At 42.4% G+C, this 18,925-nt stretch overlaps 1 protein-coding gene across 1 annotated transcript in view; it reads left to right on the top strand.

Moving 5' to 3' along the window:
- Positions 1-10,703: 10,703 nt before the first annotated feature.
- ANKRD55 (ankyrin repeat domain 55) overlaps positions 10,704-18,925 on the top strand; it is a 48,200-nt gene continuing 39,978 nt past the window's right edge. The window contains 2 exon segments of the mRNA XM_032676267.1: positions 10,704-11,054; positions 18,032-18,154. Of these exon segments, the coding sequence (XP_032532158.1) occupies positions 11,015-11,054; positions 18,032-18,154 (163 nt within the window). The 5' untranslated portion in view covers positions 10,704-11,014.

The raw sequence follows: 18,925 nt of genomic DNA, 5'->3' as shown, positions 1-18,925 counted from the left end.
TGAGGCTGGTGAAGGGACTTGAGCACAAGTCCTACAAGGAGAGGCTGAGGGAGCTGGGGTTGTTTAGTCTGGAGAAGAGAAGGCTTAGAGGCGACCTCATCACTCTCTTCAACTACCTGAAGGGAGGTTATAGACAGGTGGGGGTTGGTCTCTTCTCCCAGGCAACCAACAATAGGACAAGGGGACATGGGCTCAAGCTCTGCCAGGGGAGGTTTAGGTTAGATGTTAGGAAGAAATTCTTTACAGAGAGGGTTATCAGGCATTGGAACAGCCTACCCAGAGAGGTGGTGGATTCACCATCCCTGAAGGATTTTAAAAAGAGATTGGACATGCCCTTAGTGTCATGATATAGTAACTGGAGTTGGATCAGGGGTTGGACTTGATGATCTTGGAGGTCTTTTCCAACCCAGACTATTCTATGATTCTATGATTTCTATAACCTGTTTCAGCTTACAGCTAAAGACTGGTAAATGCCCTAGAGTATGTTTGTGTGAAAATACAATGCGCTGTGATTGTCTGTGTCTGCATGTGTATGGTTTTGCAAAACTCAGTAGGTAAATGACTGTAAGCTGTTTAGTGTTCTTTTTGTTTGAATGGTCATCTATGAGCATTATGTATAACATAATATGTTAAAATGGTTTCTGGAGATTATAAAGCTCCAGCCTTGCTTCCATAGATTTAAATCCCTGCAATGTCAGAATTGTCCTAAAAGATATATGCATACTTATCACTTTTGGGGGGAAAACAAAAGCATAAAACTCTCAGAAGAGTAGCTAATGACTGATATTTTATAAAAGCAGAATAAAAAAGGCCAGATAAAATTTCTCACTCATCTATAGCGAGAGTCATGACATCTTCATAATTTGCAGACACAACAATTTCATATTCATGCAGCTGCCCAGACAGTTGTGGATTATAACCTCACAAGTCACCAGTTGTGAAATAGAAAAAATAATTGCAAAGAACTTTTTTTACTATTAAGTTCACTTGAATGTTAGCACAAACAACTCAGCATGCATTTTCACATACTTAAAAATATCTTGGCCTATTCCATAAGACTCACATTTTCAAAAAATGAAAGTACTTTTTATATTTACTTGTATGCAGCCCTATCAACTCCTGATAATGTAATAATAAATAGCTTAGGACTTACAACTGCCAAAGTGACTTCAGATACTTTGAAAAAGAAAGAACTATACAACAGGTGAAAGTGCTATAATTTCAAAATATTTCAAGAACAAAAATTCACTCAAAGAACTTTAAAATGCTTCTTCCTTAACTCAGTCATACAGCAAATCACAAAACCATTTTTGGAGTCTTGCATGTTTTTTTCAATGTTATTTGAGTTGTTTTGCAAAGTGCCCAGAAGGGATGAAGGGATGGGTCTGTAGGCTGTTAATTTTAAGTGCCGACGTTAGTGGAAAAACACTTGTCACCACCCCCGTGCACTTCCCCCCACACATTGCCTTCCTGGTGCCAGGCACTGCAGGGCTGCCTGAAGGCTGCCTGGGTGAGTCCTGCCTGCACCAGCAGCTGCTCCAAGGAGGCAGGGCAGCATATGGTATGGAGCCCAGGGGCAGGATAGGGATGTGCTCTCGTCCCACCCACCAGCCATCAGCAAGTACAGCAGGCCTGAGGAGGAAATCAAAAGGCACACAGTCAGATACTGAGAAAAAATTCATGAGGGCACGGGCAACTCTTGCTTCCCTTTATGTTCTCCCCTGCTGTCCTGAATTTGCTGTAGACACCTCATCTATGCAAAAGAGCTCGGGCAGGCACAGAAACACAGCTGATTCTATGGCCTCATCACAAAAATCACACTTCAGCACCCCCCGAGGCTTACACTCAGGATGAGGGTAAGCCCAGAGGCATGGAAGCTTGCTGGGAGCTTGCTGGGAGACCTGGCCAACTAAGGAGCTATACGGGTCTCAGGGTGCTGCACAGCCATGCAGCTGCCACAGGCACAGACCCTCCCTGCCACCTGACAGCTGCCAGTCCACCTGCAGCCACTGGGGTGCCCAGGCCAGGCTGGACCTGCAAACATGGCATTGCTGCCACTGACAGTTTCTGCCATGAAAGCTGTCTTCTAAACCAGCTGAGATGAAGCAAAGTCATTTCCCCACAAGCTATGTCTCCCAAGAAGATGTGCATGTTCCCTTAGCTAATGCCTGCTTTCACTATATTCTAGGATTTTTTTTGATTTTTTTTTACTGTAAGCCTGACTAACCAGACTGAAAAACATTTCCCTCTCTATGAGAAACATTTGAAGTAGGGCAATTTCACCAGGAAGAACTACGTTCATTTAACCTTTGGGGAGATGCACTTAGAATGGGTTCCACAGGTCAGGGACAAAGCCATGGGGTTTGGGCCATGGAAAACCTGGCATGAGACATAGCTCTGTGCTCCACTCCAGGCCATGTGTCACAGCACCCTGTGTGAGTGCTGCATCCCTTTCAGCTGCAGCATCTCATCTCGTCCGCTCTCGTGTTCCTGTTCCAGCCCCACATCTTCACATGTAATCCACTCATGACCAACATATCTGGAGGTTTCAGTTGCTTTTGTAGAGCAAGAGTTCCTCTTTGTACTTCCTTTTCCCATGCATATATGTGGGATATACCGGACAGACAGGTTAAGCACACACAGAGTTTTCAAGTGGTTCCAAAGAGCTTCCAGTTTCTCTTGCCAGTTAAAGTATACTTAAAGTATATTTTAAGGCCATGTTTTGCCCCACTTGGATGGTTTTGTAATCTCAGGAAAGGTCCTGTGAAGTTCAAAAATTACTTTACATAAAAGCCACTACTCAGCAGCAAAATAGGTTTTCTAAATTTCTGTTGCACACTCATTCTAGAGATCACAGTGAGAAATGAGTAAAGTTTACAACAGCCCTCCTGCAAACATCCACTCCAGTATTTAAAACTATATCAGTGCTGTGTACAAACCTTTTGCTTTCTACGAATAATATTTCTATGAATATTATTTTTTCTAGTAAACTGAAACAGCAGAGCCTGTGCGGACAGACTGCAACAGGACACAACACTTTTCCAATTCAGTATTTAATCAGTAAGGCCATCCTTTCTCCAAAACTAGGGTATCAAGTGACCCAGCACTCACCTGCCGTGGCCATTTGGAAGCTCTTTGGTAGTCCTAGAACTGCCAGCCAGGTTGTGACCCTGCTATGGCATTCCAAGTGTTCTCTACAATGTACTTGACCTCAGTGACTTTTTCTAACCTTTTTATGCCTTCTCTAGGCAGACTGGAAAATCTTGGGACGTCAAATGAGTTTCAGGTTCTGTTTCAGTCCTACATGACACCATGGGAGCACAGTGCCTGCTTAGCCCTCCCAATACCACCATAATTTCACCATAATTATAGTAGTAATTGTGCAGGTGAAGGGGGCATCCATAAATAGGTCTTCTAAGTCTGGGAACTATTCTGGCTACATGAACGCAATGATATATGCCGCTGCAATCCAGAGACCTGATGGATTGCAAATCTGATGCGCCTTGGGCTGTCAGAGTAGTGTAAGTCTTCTAAAGGATCATGTTGTTTAGCTTGGTGTGTTTGGCTTTCTTCTGAACCTGCCCCTAGTACTATGGCCTACTCAGCTGCTTAACTTCAAATTCTGACAGTGAGCGCACTACATATGGTGAGATACCAGTCAAATGTTTGCGGTTTTGTTTGAGTTTCATTGGCACATGATTAAATTGCCACTTCTGTGTAAGTGTAACAATCCCAAACCGCAGACTTATGTGCTCCATCACTACTAATGCACTTGTCACCTTGCAAACCTGAAGTAAAGCTCATAATCTGGGATAAGATATCAAGAGGGGCCCCTGGTATGCCAGGAATGCAGGATTAAATCCTTTGTGCCATAATTTACGGTTTGCATGTTACTGACACCTTTTTTGTTTGTTTCTCATATCTGGGACTTTGACATAGTTTGGCAATGAAATGTAAAATATTGCTAATCAAAGACTTTAATACCTTCAACTATCCCAAATACAGAAAAGAATTCATCAGCTCATTACACACCTCACTATAATTACACTAAAGAGAGTCAGAGGAGCAGCTTTTGATGCAATATTATGCAGCTGCATTACCTATCTGTTTACATCTGGACTACCCTGGTCATTGCTGAAGCTGCACAAGTAACATTCTGTCACACGTCATTGCATTGTACTTACTTTTGCCTGCATGGGATGGAGTTAATATGCAGTAGAAAAATGGTCAGCAGTTGAAAAAGTAAACTGCTTCCAGGTTGTAGTTGTAAACAGAAAAATTACATAAGTCAATAACAAGAAATGAATGGAGGAAGCAAAAAGTTATTCTTCTGGCACTGTGTAAATTTTGATGGTCAACTTCGTAATAACATCTGTCATTGCAATGTGACCATGCCAAAACACTTTTGTTGATGTTACTACTTTTTCCAGCAACCACTTTTCTTATGTGTAAATCTGTTACCGACTGTAGCCATGCCTTGACAACTTCCTCATTGTGGCAGTCAGCTTCCCTGCACCATGCTACTTCCCCAGCCAAGTGGTAAGTTGTCAGGATAAGGGCTGTAAGCTATGTTGGGGTTTTTTACAGGTCAGACAGGAGGGGCCAGCAGCCCAAAGACATGCACTTACCCTGGTACAGAAACATCCGTTATTATACAAAGATGACATCATTAAAAAGAACACAACATAAAGACACAGGTGCACAATTTAGTCTTGTTATTGTCCTCTGATTTCTGCATGAAGAGGCAGAGAAATAAATTCAGAGAAACAGGACTAGAAAGAAGGCATGTGCTTCCCTGGCTTGCTACAGAAAAAAATACAAAGTGTGGCTGACTGGTATCAGTATATTGTAAGCATTAATGAGGAACAGAAGAGATCTGTGTGATATAATAATCCTACAACACCATAAATAGATTCCTGTTGTTTCTACAACCCCAGGTAATTGGACTGGATGCTTCATATTTGGCTTTTATATAATATAAAAGTGCTCAGAAGCAGGTGATGAAGTAGGAATTTTTTTAAGTTGTTCCTCTAAGAATTTATTTCTCACTTAGATTTCCTGTTCCCTGTCTAGTTGTGCCTGTTTGGATTTGTTACACTGCCAGTGTCATCCACATGTCCCATTGTAGAGTCTGAACACAGCCATTGGTATGGCAGGCAGAGCTCCCAGAGCAGCTAACACTCCCTCACCAGCCCAGTCTTGTGCATACTCTAGGAAAACTGGTACAGCAACCCCACAAAAGCAGAATGGTGCAAATAGGCTTGCAAAGACATTCAGACATCCACTGGGTTTTATTACTCTGAATCCAGTACAAAGATGAGTTGACCTTGCTGACCCAGCAAGACCTCAGTTTCTGCTGCATACATCCTCATCCACTGGGAACAAGCCCTTCTCCTGAGGCAATGCTGCAATGGATGATTTTCTCCCTTTGCCTTTTAACTTACACCAGTCACTCTGTTTTTGTCTTTTTGATCCATTCTTCTCAATACTGTTTCCAATCCACCTGTAATTTGCTATCTATCTTTAAATTCCTAGCTTTCCTTGTTTAAGATAGAGCATTTGAGAGTCAAAGGGGTAAAAACATACGTTAAGCTTTTCCTGTATTTTACCAATGCAAACCTACTATCACAAAGGTTTACATCAAGGCTCTCAGAGCTTGCCATTCATAGATGATTAGTCATGCTCTGTACTGTTATTTGATATGTAGAATGAGACTTCATTAATTTTCAGGCATTCTTAATGCACTACATAATGTCAGAGATTACTGGTTCCCCATAGACAAACATTTCTTCCAGTGCTTAAAAGGATTTAATGGAAAGCAATGTAAGTGCTCTCTACTCTACTCAAGAGTTGCTCCTGCTGGTTCATGGAGTCATGTGCTGATCCTAGCCCACCACCTTCTGGAACCCAGCAGCATCACAGCACTGCCTTGGAGACCATTCTGAGGGAGTATTAAAAGGACTGGAGACCAGGGGAGTGCTCAGATTAAATGTTACTCACTGCACACAGGTGGTGTTACTCACTGCCAGACAGCTGCTGGTGAGTGCTATTCAGACACTCTGGTGACCAGGCCAGGTGAACCTTTGATCTGACCTGGAATAGATACTTGCTTTTTTTTTGTTATAATATCCTGTAGAACAATAACAGATTTTTTTAAAAATAAATTTTAAAGTGAGGGTTTGCCCAGAAATTTCTCTTTAGCAGTGTAACACCACAAAAGTGACGTGTCCCATCTCTGGCTCCTTTGTGTCTCAGGCAGAGTGTGTACCCAGGACAGACATACCTGCACCTTGACTCTCCTGACTCAGCAGTTCTCCACACCCAACCCATCTGCTCTACCACAGGAACATCTGGCTCACACACTGTTACAGGCTCATCAAACCACCCTTACACCGTGCCAGAGGCACTGAATGCAGTTTTAGGCTTGGAATATCATAGGGAAGTTTTTGGAAGTTAACAAGAGAAAGCATGGTCAGGGTGATAAACTCAGTGAGAGACTCCCCACTCCTTCTGAAGTGGGTACAACAATCGCACAGAAAAAAATTGAAGTTTGGGTTTGTTACTTACAAACAGATTATCATTTGGGAAAACAATACCCATAAACCCAGTAACTGTTTAACAGCCCTACTCTAGTTAGAGAACGGACTTTAAGGCATATTGACTTCTTACTAAATTTGTTTCACAGTTTCTACTGATATCCCAATAAATCATACCATAAGTGATGCTCTGATCCCATTGAAGTCAAGAGCAAAAGGTTATACTGACTGAGCAGAGGATGTATTTGGCTTTATAAAGCAGGGAGCAAGGTAGAGTAGGTCCTCACTCTGTCTTATATTCCATGTGGGAATCTCTAACATGTGTTGTGACTTTATTCTCCTTTCTCCAGTCACTGTTTATCTGCTGACATTTCAAGGGAGGTTTTGTTCATTTGGGTGGATTCCAAATCACCAGCCAGTGAGCAGAGCTGACTCCTTCTGCCTGGCTAGTGGTCTGACTTCTTCACACGTCTGAGCTTGGTGCTAACATTCCAAACATCGCAGATGGAGCTCCAAATCCAATGAAGAGTTAGTTTATATATAGCACAGTACTTCAAATACCTTACAATCAAATTATTACTAATAAAATTCATTAGAAACTGGAAGTGAAGGCTGATGGTATCCCTCTGTTAATTATGGCTCCAATTCCCTAGACTGCATGCTTACCAAGGAATACTGAGGGTGCGAACAGTCAGGCTTGTGAAGAAAGCAGGGAAGCACTTCACTGCTGGAGCTGCTGTCTCTGCAGTGGTGGCTGCTGGCAGTGCTCCTTACAGATGAGGGCACTGCTGCTCCAGGCGCTGTGCAAGCGAAGAGGCTCATCCTTCCTCCAACGCACTGACTGTGTCATTGCATCAAATGCATGCAAAACCCTTGCCCACTTGCCAGTGTTCTCTGCAGGGGTAGCAAAAGAGAATACCTGTAAGCTGAGTCTCTGGTCATGATGGCAACGTGGCACAGAGCAGGAGCTGTCAGCAGTAAGCACCAAAGAGCTCCCAGTCTCTGCATCACCAGTCTTCAGCCCTGCTCTGCAGCCGAGTAAATAACATTTACATAGCATTTGAATTTATGTTTCACTCACTCCTTATGAATGCAACTTTTGCATTCACCCAATGAACAATAATTAGAAGGAGAAGGAGAGTTTACTACCCTGTATACAGTGAAATACTGATACACTGATACACAGCAAATGTGCGCAAAAAAAACATTAAAAAAACCCCCAACTCTGTGTTTCTTCTACTCTCTCTTCTTCACTTTTCAGTACCTGGGCTTTCTTACCCCCTCTCCCCCCAAAAAAACAACTACTGCTGACAGCGTAAAAAGTCAAGTACAATTTGCTTAAATTGAAGAATAATGTATTAGCAATATTAAAGCTACCATCTTTATTTACTGCCTATACTAACTTCTAATACTTCTGTTGCTTTGTTGACCTTAGCCAGGGTTGCTTTCATAGCCACTGAGCCCAGGATGTCCTGAGGAATTTGGAGGTCTTTCCTTCTTCTAAAGAGGCAATATAGGGAAGTCAGTGACTTAAGCCCAGCTCCTAAATCTCAGCTTTTCTGGCAGCCTCTGAGTTGTGGTATGTCTACCATAGCCGAGGCACAGAACTGTATTCACCTGGTGCTTGCATCTGCATGGAAGAAGGTGTTTTGCTAAAGCATTGGCCTTGCTTCTCTTCTGATAGATGTAGAGGAAAGAAGTTGCCAACTCTTAAACATAACTGTATCTGTGGGCTGTGGACACCTGTCTCAGAGGAGGTGCCTCACTTTCCTGTAGCTGAAGGCCATCTGAGCCCCTAGTAAATGTAAACAGTGCTGTAGCCAATGTTGTCCACATGTGGGGTGCACAAGCCATCAGCTGCCAGGTGTTCCTCCCCCAGTTTCCCTGGCTGCATACCTGCAATGCACCTCATCCCCAGGCTAATGCACTACAAGAGTGAGTAGTATTCCCTAAGGTCCATTGCCTTCATTTCAGGAGCAGAATAAAAAGACAAGGACAGTAATGGCAAATGGGCAGGTAAAACTGTGAGCATTTAATTGACTGGCTTGAGTAGAGGACAGTGGAACACCTGTGTAACCTGTACTGTAGCAGGGTCAGAAATCCTGTGTACACAGGGCCTCTTGTCACATGCAGAAAGCAAAAGCCACTTTTGTGGTCTTTCAAACAGTACCAGGGGTGATGAATTGCAGTTCAAAATTTCTGACCAGAGATACTGGTCAGAAGACACTGTTGTCTCCAGTGTCTCCTCCATGAAGTCAGCAGCCATGGCAGCTCTTTGAACAGGGTGAGGGTTTTAGACTGGATGGACTGGACTTCATCTGCCAGCACCACAGCCAGAGCCACCCTCCTGGCAAGTAGATGCCAGTTAGGAGCTGACAATCTGCATAACCAAGACTCTGCTCCCAGATGGCACAGACAGCACTTGCCACACGGTGGGTGCCTCCTCAATGTAAAAAAGTTTACCTGAGCCAAGGCAAACCACAAACCAGTCAGCAGTAGGGAAAAGAACAGCCAGTCTCTGGCTCCAAAGTCCTACCACATGCTTCTCCACAGTTAAAGACCTTTGAGTAGATCACACTGTCACATTTGAGAAAATTTCAGCTCTGGTGTTCATTTCAAGCTGTTGAGGCTGTGCTGCTTCCTAGACCATACTATCTTTTCTCAAACATGTAGTTTGGATTTATGTTCAGGAACAGGTGCTTGGTTGTGAATGAGTTCCAGACACAACTCCTACAGTGTCCACATGTATGTTGTCACTAGCATCTGCAGTAGTCACAGTAATTAGTCAAAACACCAGAACAGAACAAATACAATCCATAACGTGTAAGGGCTTCCTAGGCTGACCAAACATAGGCATAGCTTTAGTGCAGGTCCTGCCTGCACTTTTGGGCCAAAAGTATATTGCCTTTCCTAATTTTCATATATTACTTAGCAGTAATGATGTGTCTCTTTCAGTGCACCAGTGCTAAGTGAACTTGTTATATTCCTCCCAGCCACCAGTCACTAGGCACTGCTGGTCATCTATTCCCCCAGGTAAATTCCAAGTTAGCCCATTTATTTTACTTCCACAGAAATAACCTAGCAAAAAGCAAAGCTCACCAGGGTGCCATCCCCTTTACAGTACAGTCTGAGTTCTCAATTTGGGAAGGCAGAAGCCCAGTCAAAAAAAAGCATGAAGACATGGATCTACTGTCAGTTTGGCAGACACTGGGTTTGAAGCATTCCCTGTTGTTTAACCCCAGCTGACAACTCAGCACCATGCAGCCACTCACTCACTCCCCCACAGTTGGACAGGAGAGAGGATTGGAGGAGTAAGAGTGAGTGAACTCATGGGTTGAGACAGAAATAGTTTAATAGGGAAAGCAAAAGCTGTGTGCACAAGGAAAGTAAAAAAAGGGATTCTTTCATCACCTTCCCTGAGCAGGCAGGTGTTCAGCCATTCCTCTGGACAGTAGGACACCATCACATATAATGGTGACTTAGGAAGACAAGCACAATCACTCTGAACATACCCACCTTCCTCCTTCTTCTCCCAGCTTTACATGCTGAGAATGTCACCATATGGGATGGGATATCCCTGTGGCTAGCTAGGATCAGATGTCTTGGCAGTGTCCCCTCCAAGTTACTTGTGCTCTGAAGCCTCCTCCCTGGTGGGGTAAGGTGAGGAGCAGAAAAGGCCCTGACCCTGTGTGAGCACTACTCAGTGATAGCTAAAACATCCCTGTGTCATCAACACTGTTTCCAGCAAACCCAAAACACAGCCATACATGTACCAGCTGCTTTGAAGAAAATTAATTCTACTCCAGCTAAAACTAGCACAGCTGTGCACTGCTGTATATGTTGTCCTGTGCAGTTATAGTTAAGACTGTCCACTCTAGCCACAGTAAGGTGCTGTTGGTTATTATCCCTTCATTGTACTTTAACTAACTCTAAATTTGCTAATTTGTGTTCTGTGTGAAGGTGCTAAATCGGGTGATGTCTGAAAGCATCATTTCACAAACCATCCTCAGCCACATGCTGACAGTGAGTGAACAGGCAGGCCGCCCGCAGGGCTGCCCATCCGTGGAGCATGTGGAGTCAGGACGAATGTCTGCCCCCGACCTGCGCTGGAGCTCTGCACATGCTCTGTCTGCCAGCCCTGTCCCACTCACCCAGCCCTGGGCTGCTGGAGCTTGGGCAGCCGCAGCATCTCTCGGCTGCTCGTAGGCAGTGCCACTCGCTGAAGACCTGACATTTTTCAGAATCTAAGTTAAGCTTCCAGGGACGTCCTTTTAGGACGGTCTATGACAGCATACAGTCTTTCCATCAGACTCTTGCCTTGTCTACAACCTGCAGCTGTAAAAGCGAGTCTAATTCTCTGACAAGAAGACTGGCAACAGCTATCATTGCACTGTGTGCTGTAATACATGAAATTCTTCCCGCAAAACCCTGGAGATGGCATTTGTCTGGTCTGGTTGTAAATAATCAGATAGATCACAATGGATTTCAGTTCATCATCAGTGTTTGATCAGCACAAAGGTAAGTCACCTGCTACTAATTTCAAAATCCTTTGGTCCTCCCATGCGTCCCATGCATATGTACTAAGATTACTTGACAGAATGAATAAGATAAATTTTTGGAGAAGAACAGCTTTATTTTGTTTGCACATAAAGGAATTTTTCTATCAGTTTCAGAGGATATTTCAGTCTATTGACAGTGATTTTTAAAAATAAAATTTTCAGCAGAATAGCAACAGCATCTAATTACTCTTATGCTTAGCATTGAGAGATGGATGTATATATTTTTATATTGTATATTAATCCTCTTATGGATATATATTAAAAGTTATTGCAGTACTTGCAAACAGCAGTTTAAAATGGAGTAAAAATTTAACAAAAGCTGATATTCGTAAGTCTACACTAAAAGGATTAGGTGGTGACAAGTGATCAACTTTGTTTTGGCAAATCTAAGCTGTATAGGTGAGTATTACCATAATTGTGCATTTTGTATATCATTAAGCCCCCTAACGTGAAGATTTTCTACATTGTAAGGTTGCTATGGAAATACAGATGTATCTTTGTTGTCTGTTTTGAAGTTAAATGTTAAGTGTTCTGTCTTTATTTGCCAGTATAAACTTTTATGTTTTACGGCTTGATGTATTACAAGTGTAGTGACATCCTTTTTATGTTCTGAAAGTATGAGGCTGTCACTGTTTGATCATCCATGTTGCCACAAATTCTCTTTTAAGTCAACTTGCCAAATATTGTGTGTGTAGTGGGCACAGTTTCCAGTACGCACCTGCAAAATGTCCAAGCTGACATGGCCACACTGGCCCCACAGTGAGGGTGCTGGCTGTGGAACAAAGATGCAGGGCAGGAGGAAGACAGAAACTGTGGTACCCTCTGGGTAGCCAGGTCCCACAGGTTGTACTTTTGTGCTTGCCTGCACTTCTTTGGTGAAACCAAAGTAAATATAGCCCTTTGAAAGCGGTGGGTTTGTGGCTACCTTTCAGCCACAGCAGCACTTAAAGCCTGAGCGAATCTTGGGATTACTGGTTTACACCAATCCAGCTGGGACCCACCCCCATGTAGTGGGGGGGGAGGGTGGGAAGCAAAACTGAGTGACAAGAGATAAAAACGTACTATCAGCAAGTATAAAAGAGACAGGGAAGTGCAATGGCGGAAGGTGTACTGCAGGAATAGAGACAGGTGCTCCTAAGCTTGTGAATGACATAAGGAGCATTTTCCCCAGCAGGACATACGTGTGGAGCTGAGTGAGCTTCTGCAGCTCCAAACAGCCATTCTCAACCTCTACCTGTGCAGCACTAGGAGTATTCCCTGTGCCACATGCTGACCCAGCAGGGCTCAGACTGGGGAGGCAGAGAGGAAACCCTGCATGCTCAGTGCCATGGAGATGGCTGCCAGAGAGCTATGGAAGTCATGCGAGGAATAAGGCTGGAATATCACCAGGCCTGAGGAAGGAGAAGTCAAGTCTCCAGATAGTTAGGGGGCAGAGAGCAATGCAGGAGACTACTGACCCTAACCAGCTTATCCAGATAGAAGTGAGAGAGCTGGAAGGCAACATCTAATTCCTGTCCAGCATCATCTCCAGTCCATGTCACACTCTACTCATAGCAAATCCTCCAGATAAATTCACCATATCCCCTTCACCACCACTGCAGGAATGCTTGCTCATTAGGTGATTAGTGGCTTACTGCTTGCCTTCCCAGCTAGTTGCATGGGAGGTGGATGGGGAGCAGGAGCATAAAACACACAGCAGTGGGACATTGAACTCATTGGTTATCATGCAAGTAGTGTTCTGTTCAAAATTAACAGTGTATGGTGGATTTTATCTAAATACTATCTTAATTTCGTGGCACAATACTGATTTAAGCAGACATCATTTTTTTTAGCAAGGGGAAGGGAAATGTCCTTCATTGGAGCAATTTATAAAAATGGAATAATACAAACTAGCTTTCAAACAGACTAGATTGATATCTGTTGGTCCAAAAAAATAATTCAACCCTCCCCACAAACCTTTTTTTCTCCACCACACACATCAGAAAAATCTCCTTGCTACAGATTAAAAAAAAACCAGCATTCCAGGCTTGAAAATCATACTGTCTCTTTGCAGCACATCCTATAGTATTGCTCACTAATATAATACTTAACAATAGTAACAGCAACATGGGACTTACAGTAGGCAAGCAGTACCCAAACCAGAAACCCCTTCCCTCTTAATACTGCTCAGTGCATTTAAGTAAATGTGTGCTGTTCCTGGCTTCAAGTGTTTACCAGTTAAACAGAGAAGCTAGACAAAGGCCTGCACTGGTACATGCACAGCCAGGCATAGACAGGGATTATTACTTTGTTAAAAATTCCATAAATCCGTAATATTAAAGAATGAGTTACAGTTTCCAAAAACTGCACTCACTGACCCTTGGTCCTGATGGGCTGAAACCAAACAAACTGCCCAGTACTGTGTCCTGACAACAAAGTGTAGAAATCACATAAGGCTAGTGGTGGAGGCAACGGTTTATGAGAGAGAGGGGAGTAAATTACATGCATAAATATTTCTTCTTCACAATGAACGTAAAATATCCTATTATCCTGTCTTTGGTTTTCTGTACTTTGTGTTTTAGAAAGTTCTAAATCAGCCCTTGTCAAGAGCATGTACACTAAGGTCTGGCAAGTTTATTTAGACCTTAAAAATCCAATGCACCAGAAAGCATGCACTTATATACATCTAACATGCACTTTGTAAAACAACACATCAGCTGACATCAGAAATTGTGTAACACATGCCTTCTTCACAGGACAGTCAGAGAAGAATTAATATCACAAACAGCATAATTTCATTGTTATGAATCCTGTGATCATTGTGTCTCTCTTTGTATACCCCCTTTTCTGATGAAAAGACAGCTACTTTGTCTTGAAGAAATGACACACTTTTAAAACACTGCAGCTTATTTCAGACAGATTGGCTTTTAACTTTGATTCTTTCCCAGGATTTTAGCTACAAAATATGCCACAACCCCATATGTCATTTGGTCTTTCCTTCTAGACCTTTCTACACTGCTGTTGTGTCAGCCTGTAGTTTCTCCCTTTCTCTATATGCAGGCTCTTAGTTGGACATTCTGCTTTCCTGAAGCTGACTGACAGCTTCCTTTCTACCAGTAGCACAGCAATTTTCCAAAATACAATGTAAAATGTATCTGAAATGGGACTGGCATTTATAGAATTGCAAGGTAGTAATGGAGTAACTCTAGCATATTTGAAGATGGAGGATCAGGCATTTGGCGTTCACAGTCCCTTTATGCCACATGGTGCTGGTGCCCCCGCCACAGCCAAGCCCCCCGGCAGGGTAAGCTCACAAAGGGGGCGGGGGATGCAAGTATTCAGTACCTAACTGTTGCCTTCTGCAAAATGCCCACTTTCCAAACCACTCCTCTTCTGTCCAGGGAGGTGTCTTCTAAAAGAAATCACCTGTGAGCTTTCTGCCTATGTTCTTTCCTTCCTTGACAAGATAAGCTGGAGGAAGATGAAATGGTAGATGTTGTGTCACCTGGAACCAAGTGCATCCAGCATAAATGACATCCAAGTCCTCCTGGCATTTTCTGCTCCCTATCATGTGAAGCATCAGAAGACTATACATGTCCTCCTCCTCACCCACCATGCAAAGCCATATGGGTCATGTTAAAGACACCCACTGGAAATTGTGGAATTAATGAAATTAGGAATCAGTCTACTTTATATCAGATGCATAATATGGGCACTCATCAATTCCTCCTGGCCCAGGCTCCCTCGCCAGCAGGGTGGCAGCCTAGCCCACCTGACTCTCCTTGCTCTGACAGCTAGGACTTGGGGGGGAAATGTGAATCCTTGTGGCTTCATGCCACCATCCCTTAACAGGAATGGAGCCTGTGTTCTGCAAGATCAGGCATGGGGAGAACTGTACTCATTCATTCATCCATCCATCCATCCATTCATTTAGTGTTTTGCTTCCTCTCCTCATACAGAAGGATAATTGCTCTGGGGAGAACAGATTCAGCATAGCATAAACAAAGGCACAGGGGAGGTGTTTTCGGTTTTACCTGGATGATAAAGGGCAGAGGCAGTCAGAGACCCACGTGAAGGTGTGCATCCATGTCCTCATCTTCCTGCCATACCACCCTCCAGGTAAGCAACTGCTATGCTCAGGAGATAGAGATTTTCATTTTGTGGTTGGATTTCTCTGCTCCTGACTCACAACAGGAAGATATAACAGTACTTACAAGGCAAAAAAAGTACAAAATGTGTAATGCATCAAAGTAGGTGAGTGCCCCTTTGATTCAGTGTCTCAGTACATCTGATGGTTTCTTTCCCAATGCCAACAGCATCTTTTCTGTACCATACCCAGACAGTAACCATGCACAGCTGTACACGACATGCAACTGTGGGAGGATCTGTGTTGGTGTTTATGGCTGGCACCCCCCATGTACCTCCAGAGACTAGTCAAGAGGAACAACACAAGCAGTCAACCTCTGTCCTGTTTCCTTGCCTCCCACCCAGCCCAAATTACACCTCTCTTCGAGTGAGGGACTAGTTCAGACCTGAGCTTGTTACTAACATGTTTTTACTGAGTTTACCATTTGTGAGAGGTGTCTGCAGGTCTGATGTGATAAGGAAATATTAACTGGTCCTGTGGTAAACTTACTTCTTTTTTTCATATACTGGTCACTGATGATGACTCTCTAGAGGCAATGACTCTTAGTCTCTCCTGATCTCCCAGGCACAAAGGACAAATCTTCTGAGCCAAATGCATGCTTCCTTCAGCAATAGACTCCTCAGTAGAATAAAAAATCAAGTTAACATTTTTATTCACTAATTTTATGAAATCTGTAATTTAAAATACCAGCTAGAAGAAAGAAAATAGTTAGGTTCTCTTTAGTTGAGGAGCAATGGAAAGGGAATCTGTGGCAAAGGCAGAATTAACATCAGCTTTCTAATTTTCCAAAGCCCACAACCAGAGCTCCAGCTTTGACAGACTAACCTATTCCAGAGTAAGAGCAGATTGTGTTTCCATGGCAGCCAAATTTTGAAGTCCAGAGTGCTGATTGCACCACAGGGAGAGAAGGTCACATGTAGGAATTAAGCTGTAAATCCCAACAGAGATCTCCTGCAGGTTCATCTGAGGCAACATCTGATCACAATGTGAATAGTGTGGCTAATGCTTTACAATAATATTTAAAGATCACTCAAAAATATGTATGACAATGTTTAAAATATTATATCAATGCATTAAGAATAATGTATTATTTGATTATGATAAAGACTTTATACAAACTTTTCAAACTCTGTTTAAACTATCTCTATTTTTTCTGCACAGCTTACATGGTCATGCTATCTCCAGAAGATAGAACAGTACAGATAAGTCACCAGTCACTTTATCTGTCTTTCCTTTGATCAACTCTCTAGTGTGATTTAGGTGTCAGTTTTACTTTCTCCTGTTAACAAGGTAGGGCAGCGACTGGACAAATTATATGTTCTGTAGCTCTGACCCTGGCCTGGTTTCACCTGGGATAGAGTTAATTTTCTTCTTAAAAGCTGGTATAGTGCTGTATTTTGTTTTTAGTAAAAGAGTAATGTTGGTGACACAGCAACTTTAGTTATTGCTCAGTACTGCTCATCCTAAGTCAAGGACTTTTCAGTGTCAGCAAGCAGGAGTACAAGAGGCTGGGGGGATCATGGCCGGGAGATCAGACCCAAACTGGCCAAAGGGATTTTCCATACCGCAGGCCAACATGCCCAGTATATAAAGTGGGGGGATGGCTGGGCATCAGTCAGCAAGTGGTGAGCAGTTGTATTGTGCATCACTTGCCTTTCTTGGTTTTTATTCCTCTCTCTCTCTATTTCTCTCTCTCTCTCTCCCTCCTTTTCATTACAATTACTTAATATTATTGTTGTTGTTGTTGTTAGTATATGTTACTTTATTTCAGTTATTAAACTGTTCTTATCTCAACCCACCAATTTACCTTTTTCTGATTCTCCTTCCCACCCTAGCAGGGTCAGGGCAAGGACTGAGTGAACAAGGGCTCCAGACAGAGTTCCTCTCTGAGGTTAAACCGCACCAGACCCTCAGCCACTGTGAACAGCTGAGCTCGCTGCAGCTATACTTCTTTTTGAATTAATGGAGATCAGAAACATGAGATTGTGTCTGACCTAGATATACATATCTAGAGCGTTTTACCAGTATGTCTGATTTAATCCAGCACCAAAATATTAACTCTTTTGACTCCTAGAGTTAACAGCTTAATAGTCCACTTGAAGCCAAAGGAGATGTAGGCATGTGGAACATAGGATGACCAGTCTGCAAGCAAAGAAGGAATTATCACATTAATTTCTCTAGAAAGAGAAATCTGAGAAGCGTTTGGGAACAGGTCCTGCAAGGCATTGGTTTAAATATTAACTCACACTGTAGTTGCCAAACAAAATAAACTTATCCTGAGTTCCAAGCAGTATTCCATTTTTCATTTTTGCAGAAATAATCAATACAAACTACTGTTGCAAGAAGTTCACTCTCCTAAGAAGAGAATTCCCTTGGACAGCACAGGGAAGTGAAAAGCTTTGGTCTTCTGACTGGTGCAAGGATAACATTGAAACTGAAAACACCTGGGTCCTGATTTCTTCCTCCATCATAAGAGTGTAGCCAGCAACATTATAAGCTAGTTTAGTTATTACTTCGTTGTTTCTCACGTCCTGTTACATTAATGTTATTATAATTTCTTATAAGAGGTGGAAACTTTCCAGAAGTTTTCTTAAGTCCTTTCAGTGTCCATGTCTGAAAGTTTTTGGAAGACGTTATGGTGAGAATCAAGTTCCAGATGACTAATAAAGTCCACAGTGATGTTTAGATACACTTTGTTCCACCCCAAGTAACATAGTCATTAAAACTCAGTGAGATGTGTCATTATTTTCACTGTTTATCATTTTTGTACTTGCTCTCTGCTTACTCATGGACATGCTCCTTTTCTGCAGCTGATGCAGCAGAAGAGATTGACTTGACTGTGGTTTACCAAGCAGCAGCCAATGGTGATGTGAACACACTGACTGCAGTGATTCGGGAAGATCCTTCTGTCCTTGAGTGTTGTGACAGAGAGGGTAAATGAAGGCTGAGTTTGTTCTCAGGAGACTTGTTGCTTCAGCTTGCAATTTAATTTTCCAATTTTTTAGCCTGATTTTTGTGTGCAGAAGATTATATTTAGTAGTAGAATAAATTTGAGTTATTCCACTGGAAATGCACAGTTTGGAGATTTCTTTCTGCATGTAATTGTAATTGCAATTTTTATACAGATACAATTAAGCTGTTTTGCTACAAATAGACAGTACCATTAGTTTATCTTATTTAAGGAGGTGCTGAGAAATTGTTGTCATTTCAGGGAAGGCAAAAGAATATTTTTATCAAAGCCAAAAGCCATACATTCTACACATTTCAGAAATAGGAGATTATAGTCTTTCGTACTTAAAAAGTATGTGTACAGTCACAGCTTGAATGACTTTGTCAAGTAATTTTTTGCCAAAGGGTTGGTTGTACAGTGTGCAGTCATCTACATAATCTGTTTTATCTGTGAGACTATGCTCATTTTGTGTTCAGGTTACTATTTAATGCTTAGTTCTTGTACATTGGCTGAGGTTTATATGCATCTATTTCCCAAGTGAATTAGAGCCACAGATCCCTGGAAGCTGTTCTCAAGGAAGACTTTTTTTATCAAAAGTATTTTTTTAATTGCAGTCTCTTCTATATGAACACTGTCTATGCTAATCTCAAACAGTTTTTACTAAGCTACCTTTTTTTTTACATTTTAAAGCAAACATTCTAACCGTTATCATTAAAACATTTACTGGTCAGTAGGGAAAAGCCTAATCAAGATA

The sequence above is a fragment of the Chiroxiphia lanceolata genome, chromosome Z, assembly GCF_009829145.1.
Source record: "Chiroxiphia lanceolata isolate bChiLan1 chromosome Z, bChiLan1.pri, whole genome shotgun sequence".
NCBI lineage: Eukaryota > Metazoa > Chordata > Aves > Passeriformes > Pipridae > Chiroxiphia > Chiroxiphia lanceolata.
Note: the sequence above shows the minus strand (reverse complement) of the source record. Positions and strands in the feature narration are given on the sequence as shown.